The sequence below is a fragment of the Anser cygnoides genome, chromosome 1 (genome assembly GCF_040182565.1).
Source record: "Anser cygnoides isolate HZ-2024a breed goose chromosome 1, Taihu_goose_T2T_genome, whole genome shotgun sequence".
NCBI classification, from domain to species: domain Eukaryota; kingdom Metazoa; phylum Chordata; class Aves; order Anseriformes; family Anatidae; genus Anser; species Anser cygnoides.
This window is the reverse complement of record NC_089873.1, coordinates 114084740-114108007: the sequence shown is the minus strand read 5'-3', so window position 1 is coordinate 114108007 and position 23268 is coordinate 114084740. Positions and strand designations below refer to the sequence as shown.

Genomic DNA, 23268 nt, shown 5'->3' with positions numbered 1-23268 from the left:
GAAGGGGAAAGGGCAACACGAGAACCCTGCACACGTCCAGGGAGTTTTGAAAGGCACAGAACTAGACCCAGAGACAGATCTCCAGCCAGTGCAAGTTGGCATTGCTCTACTGAGTAGGCCAGCTGAGGATCTGCCCTTGCACCTTGTCGGGGTGGTCTTCAGCATAAAAATAAATGATTAACCGTGCAATGAGTGAACATAAAGACAGATGGTGAAGTATACTTCTGTTGGTACTTGCACGCCTTTGTTTCAGAATACAGAGAAAGGCCCTGCGGTGATGAAATGCAGACAGGAGTGTGATGTTATCTCACACCTATAAAACTCGCTCTGAGTCCACTGGTGGCCACTATCCAGAACTGCTGAGTTCAGACACACTCGGTTGTACTAAGTAGAAATGGCACTTTCAGTCTTTAGTAAACAGCATTTTCGCCCCAGGGCCCAAATCCTTCAAACATTTGCCTAGGTAATTGTCTGTTTTTGCCTTCTAGTGTCTCATCATTAGCTTATCTGTAAATTCAGACTGGCTAAACGAGCATGTGAAGATGGGGGAAGAGCTGCTGGAGGATGGGGGAATAAACCATTCCACATTTAATTCACTGGCAGGAGAGGCTAATGCAAGTGCAGCTAAGCAATCATTTTAGGATCACGCCGGGGAAAAAATGAGTAATACGGCATATTAATTTGAACAGATTAAAGAGCTGCACACATAAATGGAAGAGGTTTTTGTTTTGTCTTACTGGCGGTTCCAAAATATCAACAACTGCAAGACAGCAACAGCAAATTTATTATTTCTGTTTGAACTTAAATGTATTGTTCCAAGTGTTGCCTTTTTTTTTTTTAATTTTGAAAATGTAAATATATTTCAATTACAGCAATTTCCGAAGTTCTTTTTTTCTCTGACCAAGCCAGATCTATAACCCAAAATAACTTACTTTCTTGCCATCACATTGGATTTTTAAGTTAAATGTAAAAGCCTTTGTTTTGTTTTATTCTTACTTGTGTTCTTTATGAAAGAAAACAATTATTTAATATTTGATTGCTTACATATTATGTTTAGCTTTGAGACAGTTTCTGAAATGGAAAAAAGTTCTTTTTGCTTATAATAATGACTAGTGATCTTCCTCTCCATGCCTCAGTTGTATAAAGCTGCTCAGTTCATCACGTGCAAGGGAGTTTAGCTGTGTTTAGCTAAGTCTCTAAAAACTTTTTGATGTGTCAGTGTTTTATAAATTCATAACTGCCAACAGAGAGAACAATAATTTTACATGATATTTCTGAGCAGGCTGGCTGGTCACCTGGTGCAATTTGAAATGAGGTTATAGCAAGCAGTATTTTTCAAGTCATTCCAAATTAGTTAGTACAGTAAAGGTATAGTGGTTAATTTTTATGATGGTTTATGCAGAATGTGAAACAAGGCTGCTATTTTTATCAAACATCACACATCTCCAATTCCCAGAAGAAAAATTCTTCAGCCTGGCAACACAGCAGCTGTTTGTTTTAATACTGCGAATTACTTTTTTCTTCCATACCGGGCCATTTTGCAACACTTGACATGTGTTGACACTTCTTTTCTATACTGGATCAGTTTTCCTTGAACGCCGTTCCTCCTTACTCCACCCATCCTGCTAGCACCACCTGCACACAAACCCAGGCTTAGGGTCGGTCTTTTACAGGTCGTGGGTACACATTCGCTGCCCTGCAGGGAGTCGGGGAGCTTCTGGCTGGCATCTCACTGAAGTGAGAAGCACTTTTAGCCTCACGGCTTGTTCCACCTGTACCTTTTGCCCTTCGGGTTTAGATCTGGCCTGCTCTGAAATCAAGCAGGGTAATGTTTAAATACATCCCGCAGAGCTCACACGCAAGCTGAGCCAAAATGAATGTATGCCTTGAGCAACTGCGGAGAGGGGTTGAACCAGGAGACGAGTCCTTAGCTTCCTTTTAGTCCTTCTTTAATCCCCCAGCTGCTCTCCTCTGGCCTCCCTGCTTCACCAGAGGGCCAGGGGAGACGTCCTCAGGCCACCCACCGGTGCCACAGCTTGCGTGGGATCTGTGACGGCCGCCAGTGCAGGACGATGCATTCCTCGGCTAAACAGGAAGTGCCAAGGGATTTCGTACAGGAAGCAAAGCATTTCTTAAAAGGTATTTTAAATGTATTTCTGGACTGAATGCCCCTGACAATCCAGTGAGTTGGGGCTTTCAGCACATACTTCTGGGCTTAACTCATTTTCCATTTCGGTTTTGCAGATCTCCTCAAAACCAGCTTGACAGTTTAGAGGAACAGATCATTTAATAGAGTTTCCAACAAGTCCATTTTGGTTTAGTACTATAATGAGCAACAGCTTCTTAGCTACCTACTTAAAAATAAAAAAATAAAAAAAAAATCAGTGCATCATTCTAAATCAAACTCGCATTGCAAATATATGTTCGCATGAAGACCTTACTTCACCTTGTAAATCAAAGCTGCACTCTGGAGAGAGGTTTCATACCACGGGGCTCAGTATCATTTTTCTCAAGGTGACCTCAGTTGTTAAGTATGAAGGTTGCATTTGATATGTCACTTCCTTTCTCTAAGTCAAAAAAAAAAAAAAATGAACCCGTATGTCTTTAGATCATCAGAGATCTGCTTATGACCAAAAGTTGTTTTAATCCTGATTTGTGTTGGCATTTAAAAGAGTCCAAGCAGATTTCGTTTGCCACCCTGAATAAAAGTTTGGAGGGTGATACTCTGCTGCATGTGTAGAGTGCCCCTAGATGAATTCTACTTTATTAGTTTATAGGCTTTCTTCTGCACACTTGGGATGAGATCATGAAAGTGTAAATGGCTGTTATCTTCAAAGGCCTCTTTTATACTGACAGAACTCCACCTTACTGACTTGTATTAATAATCTATTGCAATCCTAATTAGTTCACATCAAGGTCAGTGTTTTGTGGTGGATAAAATGACTGTAAACTCCAGAGAGCAAGTTTTTTCTTCCAATACTTTCATGTGGAAAAAGGGGAGGGAGCACTGAAAGTATTAAAAGAGCGAGAGAGGGAGAGATTGATGAGGACTTTTTGTTTATCTGTAGGCTAAAGAACTTTAATATGGTGTAATTAGCTCACATCAGCAGCAGCAACCTTTAGGATACCTGAGGCCACGCCGTAGTCATTCCTTTATCACTCTGTCTCACGGTTGACTGCGGAGACTTCCTCGTTCATCTCTGCTCCTTCATTTATGGCATTTGTTTTCCAGTGGGAATAATCCGTTTTTCATCCTGGTGTTTAATTGTCTTGAACTGTAGTCAGAGAGCAAGGGAACACCTCGCTGTGCCGTGAACTCACCACCGCCCTTTTGAACACCCCAAGTCCTGGTAAGGCAATGGCTCAGGGGCTGGGCACCAGGCTATCAGAAGCCCCCCAGGACCAGCAGGGTCAGGTCCAGCCCCCTGGCATTGCCCTAGAGGGGAAGGCACAGGTAGTCCTATGCCTGCAAATACTGACTCAGTGCGACTTCCAGGTCCTGGCCCAGGAGATACCTTGACACTTCCTTTCATCTTGTTCCGCCCATGAAAGAGAAACTTTGGAGGTGTAACCAGGGTGGGATTCATTTCACCCAGCTTGAGACATCCGTGTTTTGTGTGTCTCCATCTGACACAGTTGTCTGGAATCAGCAACTAGGGAGGGAAACAGCTGTTCCTCGGGTGTGATTCACCTGGCTTGGCTGAGATGTCTCCCTTAGCTGCAATGGCTTGCTCTCCAACAATGTCTGTTTTGCCCTGTTGGCAATAAAGGGAGTCTAGACAAGTAGCTCAGAGGTAGACACCTACATTGTAGATCTCTCAGGTGGGATGAATCCTCCCCCAAGAGCCAGGCCAACAGCAGGCAACATTACACGTTGTACACAATTAGCACCCTACTGCTACGTCTGCGTTTCCAGGGCATGACATACCTGCCCAAGGCAGGCTGAAAGCAGCATTTTCTCCTGCCAGCATCAGGGCAGTGAGATGGGCTGATGGACCTGCTTCTTGGGGAGCATTGTGCCCCACCTGAGCCCTGTGCTTCAGGTAGACTGCTTTCAGGATGTGAGCTAACTAGGATAAAGTGGATACATCCCCCCCAAGCTGTTTTTCCAGGTGAACTTTCCCTGCCGGGGTGACATCAGGTAATTCATATGTGCTCTGACTCAGCCAAGTGCTGAGCTCTGTGCCCTGACTGCTCTGCTGAGCTGGAGCCTTGCTTTCTGCGTGCATCAGTTCTCCTCCTGCTAAAATGAAGGTTGTAATGATACCCTTCCTCGGGGGGCAGTGTGAGGATCAGGTAATTAATTAGCTGGGAGGCTTTCACATACTAGAGTGGTTCAGGGAAAGCGAGGTTCAGAGAGCAGCAGCCTGCACCTAGAGCAGCAGACAAAATCAAAGAACAATCAAAGAATCATTTAGGCTGGAAAAGACCTGGAGAGCGGGCAGCTGGGACAGGATCAGGGGGTCTCTCCTGTCAGGTGGAGTTTGCCATGTGGACAGGTCAGGGATTCCCCTCCAGACTCACAGAGATGAGATTTCTAGGTGTGGGTTTACCGAGACGGGTCAGGGAGCGCTCCCAGGAGCTGCCATGCCATACAGCAAGTAGACAAGTGCGTGCGTGTGTGCGTGCGTGTACACACGTGTATGTGCACACGTTGTCATCCTGCGTGCCTTCCCTCTCCACCAGTCCCACATCTCACGACCTCCCAGGCTGGGCACAATGGGACAAAGGGTGATGTTCGCCCACCGCCGCCACCGGCGTGCTATCTGTCCCTGATTCCCTCGCTGTTTCAGTTTGTGCCTTAGCAGTGTGCCTAGAGATAGGGGAAAACACCGCAGCGGCATCGAGTCTGGCTGCCTGTCTCTTACAGAGGAGCCAAAAGAGTGGAAGGTCAAGGCTGAATTCCTTTATTTCATTCCTTGTTGATGCGGGGAGGGAGGGAAGAGGAGGACGAGCGGTGGAATGGAGTCTCCCTCTTGAACAAATAGCTGCAGCTCTCCGGGGTGACTCACACCTTGCAAGACAAAGAACAATGCATCCTTAATTTGCAAATCTCAGCTTTCCAACTTCTGTGTGTCACTGGCACCGAGAGACTTTGCAGTTTGCCCATAATGCCATCATGTTCTTCAAAGCAGCAGTGACGCCAGCCCAGAAGGAGTGTGCTTACTCAGTAGGAGAGATGGTTTATATTTCATTTGAGCAGCTTATGTACTAACCTGCTAGGACAGCACATATGCTGATTGTGAAATCAGAGTTTTCACAGTTCAGTATTTGGAGCTGTCTGCACTTCCTGATACTGGCACCAAGTTAGCAATGAACCCTGAGTACTTTTTTGGGGGCCCCCTCCCCACAATCACTTACCATTCCTAAAATGCCACTTTGGTGCTTCTTCACTGTGTGTTGTGCGTATGCAGTTCTGCTAGTCCAGGCAGTTCATTAAGGAAGCTTTAAACTTGAAGGAATATTCATTGCTCCTTCTGTCCCCAAAATACACACAGCAGAACAGGTGCTTTCTTCTGCTGCCTTTGGTAGCACTTCCAGGCATCTTAATATCACCGGAGCGCTTAATTGCTTGAAATGGACACAAAGAGAGTGAAGGAAATTCAAACAAATTGTTAGGATGCACTGATTTGTTTTTTTTCTCTTTCCTGCCATCAATTTCTAAAGAAAAGCTAAAGAAAAATGTTCATATAAGATTTCTGTTCTGTCGGTGTGGTCAGCACTGGAGGACTGATATGCTGAAAAGCACTGACAGATTTGCACCATTTTCTTCCTCAAGACCCTTTCTAGCACAGTGTTGAAAAGAAACGAGCTAACTTGCTAATCCGGGCCACAGAGAAGACCAGGGGGGGATAGGTTACACATAGAAACTGAATACAAGGGGGAGCAAAGAGCAAAACTGGTGCTCTGCACCCCAGCACCTGGTTACACCACTTTGTGTCCGTGGGTTCTCATGGCCTTCTTTACTTGATCCTTCTCAGGGGTTGGCACCTTCCTGTATGTCCATGCTGTACCTAGGATACTTTGGAAGTTCTTTGGAAGTTCATGGCAGCTAGAGCCAACAACGTCAGCAACTGGTTTGGGAAAGGTTTCTGCTTGAGGTTCATATTTGTCTCCTTTAGTCTCCAGAGTCTGATTCCTCAGTATGGGGAAATTCTCTCCTTCTCCTATCCCACAGGAGATTTTTTGGAAGCTCAAATGCCTCTAGATTTTCTCTAGCCTTTGTAATACCCCACAAAACCACAGTAATATTGAACTAAAATGAAAACAAACACAGGTAGGAGGTCTCTGCCAAAGATCTCTCTCTTCCAGAGAATAGCTGGGGATTTGGGTGGGTTCCCCTCCCCATAACTTACACAATTCCAGGCACACAACGTGTCCGTCACTGTTGTTCTCAACCAGAATAAGTTCTGTCACCTGTTAGCAACCCAAAAGGGGCTTTACAAGGCCGCGGGGAGGAGTGAGTGCTCATCTCCTATAAATTTTCCGTGGAAATTAGAAGGCTTTGAAAAACTTTGCCTGGGGGCAAATCAGAGCTCTCACCCACCTCGATGAAACCTCCTGGCTACTGTGCTGGGAGGTGGTTCTGCGGTGCCACAGCGGTTTCCACAGCCGGGCACACGGAGGGAAACCACCCTGCAGGCTGGAGTCGCTGCTGGTGGAATTTTACAGTTGGCTCTGTAATTTTCCAGCTCCTCGTGTTCCAGCGCTGAGAGGTACGAGAATACCAGCCTTGTGCGGCGGCTGCCACAGCTCCTGCCACTGCTGCTGCCAGTGATGGACTTATCCTTTGGAAAGCCCCCCTTAGTCACGCTACTGACTACTTCTTCCAGCTGCCGGCAGATGACACCTTTTCACGGTGCTGTGTTAGTGTCCTGGTTTCAGTCAGGATAGAGGATTTGCTGGGTCCCGAGGGAGGGAGGGAAATTGAATCGTTTCGGGGGCACTGCTTTAGAAAAGGGCTTGGTCAGACTCACGCAGGAGTGTGCGCTGCTCACACCTTCACCTGAAACTGCAGGGGCCAGGGAGGAAGAAGAGAAAGCAATCGGGAAGAAGAGTCAGGGAGAGACAGGCAGGTGAAAGATGCTGGAAAAGGGGGGGAGGAGGAAAGGACGAGCAGAAGGTTTTAGGCGGGCGGTATCTTTCTCCTGAGCATAAAGCTGCATGGAGTATTTCTGTGCTCGCAGTCCGTTTCCCCTATTAAGCAACACACCTCTCTGAATGAGCAAGTCCAGTCAGGACCATTCCTGCCTTACGCTCAAAGGAAGGCAAAGTCACACTATAAAAACTGTTTCCCTTTGGAAAGATTAGCAAATCAGACCGGGGAGGGGAGGCAGACGAATCCCAGACTCAGAAAAGCTGTTCAAAGCAGCTAAGGATCCTGCTCTTCCCTTGTCTGCCTCCGAGTTGACACCAGGAAACTAATCCCAGCTTTCATTCACCCCGTCTCTGCCAGTTGCTGCCTTTATAGTGCTTGCCAGGACGGCGGGGGAATTGCAAAGCCCGGTGCTATGCGACTTTCGGGGTTTGTTGCGTATGACTGACAGAAATTTTTGCAACTCGAGAAAAAAGCCTGGCAACAGCGGTGGCTGTTTCGCAACGCATCTTCAGCTCGCCACGCCGAGGACGGCGGGATCCTCACCGATGCAGCCAGCGGCTAATTAACCGCTCGCTCCTCGGGGCCGGCTTCTTCATCTCCCCTGGCCGGGGCTTTGTCAAATCCCTGGCAGAAGGCGCTCTGTCCCCGTAGCGATGCTTCCCGAGGCGGAGGGGAGCTCGCAGGGCAGCTGGCAGGGCAGCAAGGGGAAAGCGGCGAGGCGTACCTGCTGCCTCGCAGGCCGCTGCCGGCTCCCGACGCGCGCCATCGCCTCCTGACTCACATCCTGCTGCTCCTCGCGGCGGCTTCCAGGAACACGCTGTATCATACTGGGATTTGGCCCCGCGGCCCCGCTTGGCTCGGAGGCAGCGGTGTCTGACCTGCAGTGACACGCCGGGAGCCGTCTCCCTCGGCCCCGCGAGCGAACGCAGAGCGGAAGGTGTGCGGGAGCCAGCCCCATCACCGGCGGGCGGGTTGCCCTTGCGGCTCGCAGGTGCAGCGGGACCTGCTAGCCGGTTTGAAGGGGAAGCGTGAAGCTTGTGACCGGGCTACAAGGCATGAGTTATTATGCTCGAAACACGCAGCCACCTTCTCGACAGCCCGCTGTGGCTCATTGCATTCATCACACAGCGCAGGTGAGGGGATAGGAGCGAACGCCTTGACTGCCATCCCACGCCACGCCGTGATCCCACTGCCCCGGCCCCATTTACACCCCGGGGTGCTGTCCCCCACCTCTGCCCCCATCCCACCCCCCAGGTCCAGCCGGTGCCGCGCCGCCCCCTGCCGGTGCCTTCATCACCCCGGGAGAGATGCTTCCCCGCGCCCCGACGCCGGTTTCGTTCACCGACCGAGCGTTATGCAACGTTTGTAGAGCTTAATTGCGGGTTTAATTTTTTTTTTCCCCCTCTTTTTTTTTTTTTTTTTTTTCAAACGAGCCGAGCGCAACCTTCTCGTGGCAATAAAACATGACGAGGCTTGAAGGATGGTTCAGTGCTTTCTGCTTAATAGCTTGTTAGGCATGAGGCTAGAGGCCGAGAGCTAGTGACTAGGCAGCAAGGTGTGAATTATTGCACCATAATTCTCGCCCTGGAGTGGTTTATTGCAATTAATAACTGTTTTCATGTTTTTAAATACATTTTCTCACACCATAAAAAGCAGAAATGGAAAGTACTTGCTAATGGGAGAAATACCGGGAGAATTGGGCACAGCTCACCGACTTCCTTGGGTTCGTGCTATTTTGATCTGCTTTTAAATGATTTTGGAGCCCCGCTTGGCTTTAACACCGTGTGGGCCCAAAGCCCTGTTATTTCCCTTTGTTGAGGCAGCTCTCCCTGCAAATCTCTTCACAGATATTCGGAGCTGGGAAGCAACTCCCGTTTATTTTCAGTGCATTTTCACCCAATTCACTTCAGCCACGCAGATCCATACATTTGGTTCCCTGCGGCAGGCTACTAATTTCTGAGAAGTGCACTTCTTTGTTTTGAAAGCAGAAAACAGAAGAGAGCAATACATTCAGAAAGGGTTAGTTGTCTTTTGTGTGTGTGTGTGTGTGAGTAGCCTAATCCTGCGGCAAATTTGAATCTGTTCCAGTTTAATTTAGGGTAAGCTGAAAGCTGAAGAAAAGCAGATATCACAAAAAATACAATATTCTTTGAGACCCCTACTCCAGATCCTACTGAAGCTGGTGGAAATGCAGACCTCGCCCTGACTGGGAGCCGAATCTGCCTCTCAATAGTGAAATGCTGCCATAAAAATGCTACTCTGCAGTGATTCTTTTCTCCACTTGTTATTAAACAACTGTGACGGTGATGCCTGGGGTCAGCCAGCATAACCTGCTTTCATGTGTGTATGTAACATAATATGCTATATTAACATCCCTGAATAGATTGCAACTTAACCAACCCAATGTCAAAAAAAAAGCTGATCTTCAGTATCTAATAGCAGATACAGGGACTGGGAATACAGGTAACAAGATGTAAAATTGATCGGTAGTTAGAACTTTCACTTAAGAAAGACTTAATGGGATTGTGAGATTAATAATGGGGGGTTCTCTGGCTGGCTGTCACTGTTTCAAATACCCCAGAGGTTGGTAATGATAGCAAATGGATGAGGTGGGTCAGATACCCTGGTAGGCTCTTTCCGGATGTTAGTAGACGTGTATTTGGTCCATTATCCAGTTTCCAGTCGGGACACAGCATGAGGCTAATTCTAGTCGCACCAGAAGAGAAGAGATTGTATTTCATTTTAGTCCTGTCGGTGCTTAGTAAAGCTGTGACAAGGTCTTGCTTCCCTTTCTGTTACTGCAGCTGCTGCTGCAGCATTTCCTGCATCTTCTTCCCCTCGTTTGTATGCTTATTGCACCGGGGGCTGTTTTATGGAGCGGGATGGAGTTTTATGGAGTTTATCCTGTGGACGCTGAGCAAGGTACGAGACAAGCCCATAGCCTCTGTCCTGAAGAGCCAGCGATGTAAGAAACAAGAGAAAAGTGGCAGACAGCTGCCCTGCCAGGCAATGGAAGTCTGCGACAGGAGAAAACAGACAGCATGTTCTCTCCTTTCAGTCTGAAAAACAAGGATGGGCGGCAGCACCACCTTCGCAGCTATACAGGTCCCTCTGGAGGCAGTGACTTTTCCCCTCTTCCCTTCAGTGCTAGGAGCTGAGGACCTGAGAGCAAGTGATAAAATATTTCCAGTCAAAGGCGCTCGGCTGCAAAATAAACAAGAACAAATACTGGGGACGTGGCCAACTTTAGGATGTGCTCCACAACTCTCCTTGTTCAAAAATAAAGCTTCCCTGCAACCACAAAACAAGCAGAACGGGAGCAACGTGGAGTTTCCTCCCTCCTGAAAAGGCAGAGAAGCAGAGAGGCCGTGGCCCCGACTGGAACCTCCTTCTGCAGCGGCAGCGTTGGACAAAGCCCTTGAGAGAGCGGTGGCGGAGAGAAGCCTCTGGCTCCTGCGGCGTCAGCCTTGGCGAGACACGCCAAGGACTCCCCGGGCTGGAAGACAAAACTATGGAGCCTCCAGCCCGGGCCTGGGGACCTCCAGCACACGTATCGCAGCCCCAGCACTCGGCTGAATTGCTGAACTGGGATCAGTGGGACTGGGTGCTGAAATAAGGCAGGTGCGATTTAATTAACCCCATTTTGGAACCGAAGCACGCGGTGTCGTAGCATTACAAAGCTTACTCTGCCGAAGGTTTGTGGTATTTATCCTAATGCTTCCCCTGGAGATTGAATTCCCTTGTCTGTTTCCCCGTCACCTTTAATAATCACTGTCCATACATTAACAGCGAGATGGTGTTACAGTTCAGAATGCGGCAGGCTTTGTGCCTATGTCTTTTTGTTTGTTGCTACTAAAGCCCATTTAATCCAATTGGATGTTGCTTTTAAAACATGCGTCAACTGAATTTATTTTTAAGGAAGTCTGCCTAAAAAAAAAAAAAAATTAAATATTGATAATATCTGATTTTGAATATGTTAGTCAGCAGAAAAATCTTTAGGAGACTTAAGTTTACTCTGCAAATGCCTTTACTAGTTATTTTTGAAAGGCTTGGAGTTTTGTATAAATCTTCCTTTCTAAAGAGAGGAAACAAACAAAATGTAAAACTCATCTCCATAAAGCACAACAAAATAATAATTTCCAGATGGGCTTTCTGATGGAAGATCAAAGTCCTTCATCTCAGACTTGGGAAATTTCCCTTCCATGCTGGTATCAGTTTTATCTGAATGCAGTCCATCCAACATTTGCTTCTTTCAAACAGGCAATTAGCTAGATGAAGCTGCAGGAGACTGCTCTTAGTGCTGAAGAAAATGGAAAAAGATTTTGCTAAAAACAGTAAAAAATGTTGTGGGTAGGGAAGGGGGGTGGATTGTTTCTCACTTTGAGTTGTACAAAAACTAGACATTTCTATACACTCAAAAATGCCAGTTTCGTATGCAAATATTAAATAAGCAAAATAGAGTTATTTCTACATTGGTGTGACTGGTTTGGACAAACTCCCTGCTATGCATCTTTGATTTCAAACGTCTTGGGGCTAGAAAATAATAGGCTAGTGTTTTTCCCTATTTAAGTAAATGTTTTACGCATCTATGCGGTTTGGGATTTTGCTTCCAAGCACCAGAAACTTCTCCTAAAAGCCTGTACTTGCAGAGCTTCTGCGTTTTCAGCTTAGCAGTTCCAGTTTGTGCCAGGGTTTCTGTTCCCCAAGTTCAGCCACTGCTAGTAGATGCACCCCTCCCTCTGAATTGTATTTCTTTATTTTATGCATAATGCATGTGAAATAGATGTACAAAATGCCTCTTTCTTCATTAAGGCTGGGATTTTCAAAAGATGGAGGAAGACAAAATCCCCAGTCCTAGCCATCCAATTCGGAATCTGCCTTCTGGAGGAGATTAGTCTCACTCCCTTTCTCTGTCTCTCCGTCTCTCCCACACAGACACATTTTCATCTTGTTTTTCTCTCTCTGCGTACACGCTTGCACAGAAGCACTCACAGTTCGGTATTTTTGTCTTCATGGTGCCATGCAAGACATGCTTTTTTGGCAAAAAAGGCTGTGAACGCACAGCCTGAAATACTAATGCATCCCAGAAATGAGTAGTCTTTCACCTCGGAAAGCTTAATCTCAGCTTTCCCTGACCGGTTTTCACTGCCTACCGACAATGGGAAAAAGCAAAAAGCTTCACAAGAAAAAAAAAATCAACCACTCAAAACTCCCAGATGCAGAAATAGTGTTTTAGAAAGCAATTCATCTGTCGGGGGATTATGGATCTGAAATGTAATTACGTTGGCATTTAAGTTTCCACGTCCACCACGCCGTTTGGTTCGCATACTGGACTGCAAAGTGTTACCCTTCAAAACAGCCTATAGGTCTCTTTCTCATTGCAGACACGAGGCAAGTACAGCCGTCTCCGCCGTGGTCCTACGACCAGTCCTACCAGTACCTGGGCTCCATCGCTACCCCCTCGGTGCACCCCGCCACGCCGATATCACCCGGCAGGGCCAGCGGCATGACGTCCCTCACCGCAGAGCTTTCCAGCCGCCTCTCTGGTAAGCGCCTCAAAGTCAGTGCCCTGCTCCGGGTCCTGCTGAAGCCCCTGGCTGATGCCCAAGCAAAACGGGTGCTGCGTCCTCGTCTGCTGCCACAGCTTTTCCCCTGTGCCATTGAAGCTTGTGCTGGGCCCTCTGTAGCGAGCCTTCCCTAATGGTTTTCTGGGATTTGTGCAAAGAGCGAGGGAGTATGGTTTGGGGCCCAGCATATCGTTGTTGAAAGAGAAAAGAACAGGAGAAAGTAGCACTTTGAAGACGTCTGGAACTATTAAAATCATTTAGATAGCCGGGGAGCTGTCGTATCTGCCAAGAAATGAATGCCACAGATACTTCAGTTCTGTTTCCTCCCCTCACTCTAAATTCAGACCAGAGTACAGCAGATTATGGGTGGACACGCTGCATGCAGGATAGTATTTTTTGACATTTTAAGTGTTGCGCTGTACTGTCTTGTTACATCTTTCTCAAATTGTACTACCGAGCTTTACAAGCCAACATAAAAATATAGCGTGGAAGTGAAAGCTACCCCCGTGGCTTGCACCATACTCAGCTGACCATATGCTGACTCTAACCCCACATATTGAACCAATATGTGTGTGTTCAATAGCAGGAATTTTCCTAAAATGAATGAGAGCCATATAATCCAAATTTGCACATGGCTTTTTCAAAAATATCTTATTTGGCCGCACATATTGCTCTCATTTGAATAATTAGGGCTTCTTCTAAGATCAGAGGGAACCACTTAAATGTGCTCCAGCCTGTCCTGTTGTTGTCATTATAAAACCTGCTTTGGAAGAGTCAAATGGATGATGCCCACCAAAAGAACACTATTTGTTAGTGCTGGGTGCTAATTACATTACAGAGCTACCCAAAAAAAAGCAGGAACCCTTTCTTGGGGGGGGGGGGGGGGGGGGGGGGGGAGGGGGGAGAAAATTTATTGTTTAAAAAAAAAAGTCCATAAATATCCACAATTTTCAATGAAGCACTTTTTTTTTTTTAATGAAAAGACTTCTTTTTAATTTTCCCCCAGCTCTTTCTGTACATGGAGGCTCATCTCTACAAATCTTGTTTTTTTTTTATAATGCTTCTGAAATATTACCTCTACATTAAATGGCATTCGTTACTTCCAGAAAAATATTTCAATGCTTTCTCCCCAACCCCATTACTGTCACACATACGTGCTGCCTATTTAAATTCCGCATTGTCAAACAGACAACAAGTCTGAGGGATTTTAGGTCCTACCATCTAAAGACATGGTGCCTCAAAAGAAAAAAGAAGGCTATGGGACATACTTGAAACACCTTGACATTAAGTTTTGTTATTCTGCTGTTTGCCAAACGGGGCAGAAGAAACCCGCGTCTGACAAGTGATGTGTCTAGGCGGTTTCAAGAAGTTTGATTTCTTTCTCAGGAATGAGGTGTGGAAGCACCATTTAAAATCTGGCAGGTTGTCAGATGTCACCTTCAACCTCAGCTATCCTTAACCTCCCGCCATCCCACACCATAGCATATCTTGCTGTGTTAAATCTAAATGTGCTTGGGTTTGGGGGAAGAAAGTGTCTTCAGGGGTCCCACTGATCTTCTAGAAAAAAAAATAAATACGGAAGGCAAACTCAAAAAGGAAGCATACAGCATGCATCAGAGCTTTTCTAAGAAATTTGTAGAAATTCATCAGTGTGTTGGCTGCGCGGCTGATGAGCTTTCAGAGCTTGGCGCTGGAGTGTGTCTGCTCTAGCTTTAAAACCAGTCAGAGCCAAGAGCTTTGTTTTCTCTCTGCTTCTTCTCATGAGTATTTCCTTCAGCGCATGGCTCCTGCCGACTCCACGCCTTGTCTGACAGGCGAAGTTGTCTTCTGGAAAGACTTTTTTCTTAATTATTATTGTTATTTTAATCATGCATTGCTGCCAACTCTAGGGACTGACACCTTCCATTAATCTGAGTCATGATGAAGATCCTTTCTAAAGAGGCTATTATCTGCTCTTCTTGTTTAATCCTTGCACACCAGGGAAGGAGATGGTGGGACTGGGCATCCTTTCACTGATGTCAGACAAAGCGGAGCAGAATTTGTCCATCCTATAAAACTTCTGCTTAGCAGGATGAGGAAGGTTTCTAGCACAAATGAAAGGGGGAAAAAAAAAGTCCAACTCCGAAATATATAATTCTGCTTTAAAAATGCATTGCTTTTTTATATCCTCATTAGAGCCAAGATTTTCAGAAGTTAGTAACAACTTTGTAGACGTTATATGAAGACCCAGATTCAAAGACCTTAAATGAACCTGATTTTTCTTGACTTTGGTAGTGTCGAGAGTCAATGTGGAACTGTGTTCCTAAGTGCTAACAGCTGGGCTAAGCCTGTGTGTGTAGACCTTGCCTGTGTATGTTTGTGTACCCGGAGGACAATGTGTGCTCCAGGGAGCTTCCCGTTTGAGTCAGCAAATAAAACTGGGAGCAAGGAGAGACTATGCAGAAGCCGGACAATTTGTATTTAGGTCCCATCAGTGTCCCTGGTGACTCATGTGATTCTGAGCAAGACAGATCTGCATCCCCATTCCCCACCCAGCCGCTGAGGATGAGGACACTGGATCTGTAAACAATTGTATGTGCTGTACGGTCTTTTAAGAGCAAGCGCATACACATACAAAACAAGGTGAGAGCTTGGCACTCCTCTTTAATTGCTGCTTTACTGAAATTAATCCAAAACATCCAGATCTGCAAGCACTACAGTGACTGTGTTAGAGATGAGGTGAGGGACAGCTCTGTTCTTTCCCCAGCAGCACTGCTTTGGCTAGCTGTAGAACAGGGTTCAGATGTTGGTTATCGCCGTGAAAAGGTGAACTTCTGCTCCGCCAGCTTAACAGCTCTCTGCCTTCCTTCCCTGCGATCCAGGTGCTTCCGATTTGACGGCATTCAGTGACCCCAGGGTGGGGATCGACCGCTCCTTCTCCGCGCTCCCTTCCATTTCTGATCCTCGGATGCACTACCCGGGAGCGTTCACCTACACGCCGACGCCCGTCAGTTCGGGGATAGGAATCGGTATGTCTGCCATGTCCACGGCCACGAGATACCACACTTACCTCCCGCCTCCGTACCCCGGCTCCTCTCAGGCCCAAGGCAGCCCGTTCCAGACCAGCTCACCCTCGTACCACCTCTACTACGGAACCTCGGCTGGGTCCTATCAGTTCTCCATGATCTCAGGGGGAGACCGGTCCCCCCCGCGCATCCACCCTCCTTGCACCAATGCTTCCACGGGATCAACACTCCTCAACCCCAACCTTCCCAACCAAAGCGATGTGGTTGAGGCAGAAGGGAGCCACAGCAACTCCCCAACTAACATGGGCACCACAGCAAGGCTAGAGGAAGCGGTGTGGCGACCATACTGAATGCATTTTAAGTAGTCATGGGCCAGGACTAACGTGCTTTCGATTTACCGATGCCCGTAGGTATCCCAAAAACACCTGTCTTGCTTGTGGGCCCTGCCATGTTCATACATCACTTCCAGAAGCAAACTCTCCAGAAGTCAGCGCTCCCAGGAGTGGTGGCGTGTGTTGGCCAGCCAGCTGTGGGGCTGGAGAAGCAGCGTCACGCCAACAAGGTACCCTCTCGGGGGGCTGAGCTTCTGGAAAGGAGGACGTTCAGGTTGGTGGCCTGTAGGTAGTGAGGGTGGGTAGGAAGATACCCAGTTTGTTTCCAGGCCCGTGGCTTTCAAACGTGCCCGGGCTTGAAGGTCTCCACAGCCCTAAAGAGTTTCAGTTCACTTCTATTTTTAAGACTTAAGACCTAAAAGAATCTTAGTGAGTTTACTGCATCTTACGGACATATTAACTATAAGGAAGTATAGGAAGATTCCCAGAGGGAAACTGTGAACGCTTCTGTTTTAGCAATGCTGTGAATGAGAGGTTTTATATGTTGGACTTCATCCTTTCTTTTTTTTTTTTTTTTTTAACCATGTTGTATATTCCAAAGAATATGGAATTTTTTATTGCTGTTTTTTTGTTTTGTTTTATTTTGGTTTCTTTTGTTGTTTTTGTTTTTGTTTTTTTTTTTGGATGCAACTCATCCTGCTTTGCATCTAATTTGTTTTATTTCTCTTGGCACCTTATAAATTGCAAAAAAAAAAAAAAGATTTTACTTTTTTTTGTTGTTTTAATCATGCTTGCTTCTTTCTTGCTTTGTCAACTGAAAGAATCAGCCCTTTTTCAATAAGTTAATTTAACTTTTTTCTCTTGGACTTTTTTTTTTTTTTAATACAACGGCTACAGCCTTGGGTCATTTTCAACTACTGTACTACTTTGATGAATTCATTGATATTTATGCTTGATATTTAGACTTTTCTTATTTGTTGATACTATTATTATTTAAATATGCCTATATTAAAAAAAAAATCAGCAATTGCCTTTTTTGGTAGCAGCCAAAGTCAAATTTATCACATTGAAAAAGGCTGGAAAAACGATGGGTAAAGTGACCTCCTAATTACCTAGAAATATTGTTTACAATTCTCCCTTTCATTTTACTCAGCTAACTGGGCTCTGAGCCTCAGAGGTGTGTAGATGCCCTGTTCTCACTGAAACGACTGATGCACCAGAAGCCCCGTGAAGGCACTGTGCCTCCCCACCCAGAGGAGTCATCTCTCCCCACCCTTTCCTCACTTTTCCTTCGTCACCAGTGGTGATGCTCAGGATCAGTAATCAGGAGGTACATATACCATAAGGCAGACTCTATATTCTCTCAATTAAATACATCCTCATACGGTCCCACTCTGCTGCTGGGCTTCTCTGGGCTTCCTAAGAACTCCAGTAGAGGCCTTATACATAGTCTTTCAAATCAAAAGGCAACACACGGTTAGCATGGCAAGGGTGAAGTCCTGGCTCTGCTAGAATCAACGTGAGACTTGCTCCTGGCTCAGTGGAGCCAAGATTTCTGTGCAGTACAAGAGCCATGTTCCAGCCTACTGGAAAATAGATCAAGTCATGCATCGCAAAATAGCTCGGACTGAACAGGGTTGTCAAGCTCATCTGGAAAGCAGGCCAGCGAAGAAGGGGCCTTAACGGTTCCTCTGCCACCAAATTCTGAGGGAAGAGGAAGGAGATTTAAAACTGGTGCACAAACTAGTCTGTCCTGTAGCAAATCTGCAAGCCTTATTCTAACAGCATGTTAATACAGAGTCGTCATCGTTGCCCATCGTTACAGCACAAACATATCAGATGTCACTGTAAAGTTTATGGCACTATTTTATTTGAGGGTTTGGTCTGAATGCAGTTGTTGTACTACTCATTAATTGCAAACTGCTGATGTTGACACGTGTGCGTTCCAAATGATCTGATTATTATTTAATGTACCTCTTAAACGAGTGAAACAATTGCAGGTCAACTCAGAGAGTATTTGAAAGCAGGACTTCAGATCAGTGTTTGATGTTTAAAAAAAAAATTAAAAGGATTCAAATTAAAAAGATCCTTGGCTGCAGGCAGCAAAACAGCTGGACTTATTTAAAACCATTTGTTTTTCAAGTTTTCTTTTTTTTATATATGATTTTGCTTCTTTGTTTAAGACAGATGCAGTAGCACTTTGGTATTGAAAAGTTACAAATTGAAGAATTTACATTGTCAATAAGGTCATTTTTGTGCAGAAAATAGGGAGTGTTTCAAGAGATCTCAGCAAAAGTTCAAAATGGTTCTGTTAAAATACATACATGGCCCTGTGCTTTTAATTTTGCATAATATTATTTATCATCTTCTAGAGTTTGCTCTGAACAAAAAAGGCAGAAAACATCCAAAAAATGATACCAGAACAGTTAAAAATGCATTTTGGAAGTATGGAGACCTTGCTGAATATGGAAATAGAGAGACCCTACCTGTTGTGACATTTTACATAGTTAGAACCTCACCTCTTCAGTAGCCTAAAAAAAAGTCCTTCATCACTAAACAGTAGCTCTGTTGCAGAATTCATCCTACACGTTCTCTGTCGCTGTGCAATTAAAACCATTGCTGACCACAGCTTTCACATCGGCCTTGTGACCGGACCACCCAAGTCCGTAGTGCTGCGAGTGGGAACCCAAAAGTGAGGGTGAGGAACCGCAGGGGAGCTGGATGCCTCGGCTCGTAGGGCACGGCTGCGAGTGGCCGGGTGACTTCAGCCTGGAGGCAGGAATGAGGTTGGTGTGGTCAGTGCACTCCCAGGCTGGTCTCTCGCCACAGCCACGACTGCTCTCTGCTATAAAGCCCGTTTCCCATTTTAGCCCTTTGTGTTGTGCTGTCCGCTTCTGAAACCGAAGCATCAGGGATCCAGAAGAACATGGCATCTCTCCGCCGGGAGATCAGGCCTGATACGTAATGTTTCTGATGGCTACGCATCTGCTGTCTTCATGCTTGCCTTAAAGCCAAACTTTAATTTTACACTCCCTGGTGTGAACAGTATGAGAAAGTGCAGAGTTGGCCACCACACTTACCTGTGTCTTTGCTGAAACGTAACCAAAACCTGGGATTTCCCAGCCCTCACTTGTGATAATTGCCAGCAGCTAAACTCCCGAGTCTAACCTCTCTGTGCACGTCAAACACGAAACAAAGCAGTGCCCTCTTCACAGAGGAAAACCTAGGTTTATTATTCCTTTTAATTAGTCTGTTTAATCACTGTGGGCTACAGTGTATTCACACAAGTGCTTATGAGACACCACAGTTTACTCAAATCTCTATTTTTCTAGCCATCCCGTGTCCCACTAAGGACAGCAAAGATCTCCGAGGCTGTAAAAATTCTCTCGTGACATTCCTCTCATGTTTTAACAGCACTTAGCAGGCAGAAAGAGGACAGTTAGGTGAAACACTTCCGCCATTCACGTCTCCAAATTATTATGTATGAGTATATATTTTTATATATATAATATATATATATATTTATATAGTTTTATCATCCCGGTTGCTGAATGGAATCCAAAAAGCACTGCTGTGCTTCCCTTTGCAAGTCACAGTCAGCAGAGTGCCTTAGGCTCCTTCCCCGACCGACACGCAGCTAATGGCAGGTTGTGTGTTCCTCTCACAAGACACAGCCCGTTGTCCAGAGGCAGCCTTATCAAACAACTTCAAAGTAAATACAGGGCCCAGCTCTCAAAATTGTGCCCCTTATTTTGCTCGTAAACAGCCTTTTTGCTCACTTCCAGAGTTCCCGATACGCTTCCAGAGCAATGTCAAGGAGCTTTAGTGCAAAGGGGAGGCAGACGTAAGGAGCATCACCGCTACTAAGGGTTTCATTTGTAGAATTATGCCAAATGAGCTTCTGGAAAGGAGAAAAACAGTTTCCTCCAAATGGCCCACAGTCTTTGTCAGAGTGTTCCGAATTGCCTGCACTCTTGAAACATTCATTACTGCTTTCTGGATGACCTTTTCCATTTGGGTATTTGAAGATTCAGGATAAGTGGATCGTTTTCAATTTGAGCAAAACACTTTCTTGTTTTCCTGCATCACAACATTCTCATATTTTATTTTTGTTAACCTTGCTTGGTCAGTACTGATCACTCGGCATTTTTCTCCTTGTCCTAAGAGGGTTGCATCAACAGAGTTACTTGTATTTATGTATGTAAATAGATTTCTAAAGCTTCATAGCAAAATATTTAGTGCTTGTAATTACTCCGCGTTTTTTTTCATTTTCCTGTGTTTTTAATGAACTTACCTTTGTTTGCTTAAATACTGTAGTGAGACTTATTTCTTTCCAAATTAGTTATTTTAGGCTTCAAGATTAACTACATTTTATTCACTTTTGTAAACAGTTATAGCATGGTCTCTATTCAACACTCTTCACTTTTTTGTGGTAGGGGAGAAATGAATGTGCAAAAATCTGTGGGTTATTTGTGGTATCCTGGGTATGACAATTACACCTTTCTTTCAAACAAAAACTAAACTTTCAGTCTGAGGTGGCAGTATGGCAAGTCTGAGGGGAGGACACAGTGGGAGATGCACTCCTATCAGAATGGCATCAAAGTACATTCGTTCAGCATTTACTGGATCTGTTTACAAACCAGATGCTGCAGCATACTGGAACAGTCACATTTTCCTTTGACACTGTCATGCTGAACATTTCCAGAAGGGGAAACTACCAGGTTCTGGAAGTTTGCTTCTTTGTTTTTGATTGCAGGGGATTTTTCTTCCAGGGGGGCGGGAGGGAGGCTGCTGTTTTTTGGAACCAGATAGGAAAAGAGAATAGAGTAGATTTTTCCCCCACTACAGGAAGTCTCTAGATACCACGTCAGAGTAGACTCTTGCTGTACATAGGGATGGCTGTGTCCAGCGCCACGGGAAAACTCATTACAACTAGCACGCAGAGCAGCTGGACTGCTGCGTTAGTTCTAATGAAGACTTTCTTTCTTTCTTTGTACCACAGTTTCCTCTGTAAATTCAATATCATAATTAGTGTGAATGACAAATAAAATGTTTGACAAGTATGCACATTGGCTTGCTGCGTTCTTTCATCAGGAAGAAAACTGTCAGAGAGAAAGTAACCGTCAGAAAAAGGATATTGACAGTGTAGCATTCACAACATCAAAAACACATTTCCATACTTTTTTTTTCCAATTGATTTCTTTTTTTTTTAACATTAAGTTTTTAACATTAAATGACATTTTTTCTGCTGTGGGGTGACCTGGCCTGCTATCCAATAGGATCATCAAAACAAGACTGAAATGAGACTTTGCATGTACAGAAGCCTGATAATTGAATTACAACTCCATCTTGATCAAATTTGAATAATCTAAGATTTTCTCTAGCTTTTATTCTTCTCCCTCAATCTTTTGCTTCTTGGTTTGGATCCTTCTTGATATTGACGAGTTGAACCTTACTTGAGGAGCACCAGAAGACTTAGTTTGAGGTCATGCTACTTATGCTACTTATAAGATACACTGGTGTTTGTTTGTTTTGTCTTGAAATAAATAATGGAACAGTAGTGTTACATTAGTATGTAGTAAAACATTAATATGGGGGAATCAAGCTTTCAAAATGAGAAAAAAAAAAAAAGAGTCAATACTGAAAGCTCAATCTGAAAGCCTCTGTATCTATACATACATATATATATAATCTTCTAATATTAGCCTGACAGAATATATTGCATTATATAAAGAAGCTTTCAGTAGTATCCTTCTATACAATAATGTATACATACAAGGATTAACTTTCATCTACTACTCTCAGTGAAAAACAAGCTACAAAGCAAACTACTACAGCTATAATTTTTCTGACAACTTGTCAGGTAGCATTCCATCTCTCAAATGATAACTCATATTATCTTTTTAAAATTGGGATCAAGAGACTAAGAGAAAACAGTTTCTGAATTCCAGGTACTTAACTTTCTAACCTCTCTCTAACCTCTTTAGGCTGGGCTCACGCATACCTCTGACACGGTTACTGCTCAGTATGACCGCATGACATTTCTTTCTGGCACAATCCCACGTTATCCCAACAGCATTGCACTTACATTTTTGCAAGGGCCTACCACAAAGATTCTTCTCCCTGCCCTCTGAAACCCAAAAGCACTTTAGAGGTGGATGCTCAAGCAGAGCACATTCTAATTTTGTGTCTTACTGGAACACAACAGGAAGGGAAGTTACAAATAGTGACATCAAAACGACAACAACCACCACATCAGGACCCTGGGCAACTCAGCAGCAAGATTCGCCCCCGCCCCTCTGCCCTCCGGGGAGCTGCCCCTGGGCATCCTGGAGGCCAGGAGGCTGGGCCATGCCTTCTGCTGGCAGCTGGGAGAGGCCAGCTCGGCCCCACCTTTGGCTGGTTGAGGGGAGGAAGAGGGAAGGGCAAAAAGGTGAGGAAGACAAAGGCTGGAGGCTGCTGTTTGTGACAGGAGGGGCTGGCGAGGGTGAACCCACAAGGCTGTTGACTTGTTGTTATACCTTACACCCTGACTGACAGCTTTTGATGGCCTTCAATTACAGAGGCCATTGTCACGGGTGTTCTCCCACACTGCTTTGTTTGACTTGTGCAATGAGGAAACATCCCTCCCTGTGGAGTCGGGCCCCAGAGCTGAAGCAGCTTATTAAATACTCTCAGCCTGAAAGGCACTGTACGTCTCAACACAGCTGTCCTGGAAAGACAACACAGGTGTGTTACCTTTGGCTTACGTGGCTTTTTTTTCCCTCTTTTCAGTGGCTTGTCACAAAAGACAACAGGCACGGATTAGTGGCACAGCGCACTGTGCCCAGGAGTTACAGCCCTTTTTCTGAGCAGGCACAGAAACGCCGGGTATTGGTGCAACGTGTGTGGTCACAGAACTGACAGCGAACTCCGCGTTAGCTGCTCCAAGACAGACCTTGTTCACAGCATTCAGAGCTTATAAGCCTATCACCACTGCCACTGCTACGTTACTGGAAGACCTTGCGATGACACTGTGGTTTCCAGACATGACTAAAGCATGACTCAGTCCAGCGCTGTGAAAGGGCCAAAAATATAATTTAACTGTGGCCCCATATCTTTTTACAACACAGGGCTTTTTACAAGTCTATAAGACGCTTTGGGAGCGTGTCTCAAGTGTTACTTTAGGCGCCCCCCTCTCCCTGGAAGACAGCACCTTTATCACTGTTTCGCTCTGCTGCCGGCTCACATTAACTTTGCCTCCGGGATGCCCTGTGGAGCAGAAG

General features: G+C 45.4%; 1 protein-coding gene across 4 annotated transcripts in view; it reads left to right on the top strand.

Annotated features, from left to right (window-relative positions):
* The window catches only part of RUNX1 (RUNX family transcription factor 1), a 164348-nt gene extending 143282 nt beyond the window's left edge, over positions 1 to 21066 (top strand). For all 4 annotated transcript variants that reach the window (XM_048071509.2, XM_048071511.2, XM_048071510.2 and 1 more), the window contains 2 exons: positions 12484 to 12645; positions 15528 to 21066. In XM_048071509.2, the coding sequence (XP_047927466.1) occupies positions 12484 to 12645; positions 15528 to 16021 (656 nt within the window). In that variant the 3' untranslated portion in view covers positions 16022 to 21066. The remainder of the gene's footprint in view (positions 1 to 12483; positions 12646 to 15527) is intronic.
* Positions 21067 to 23268: the final 2202 nt, after the last annotated feature.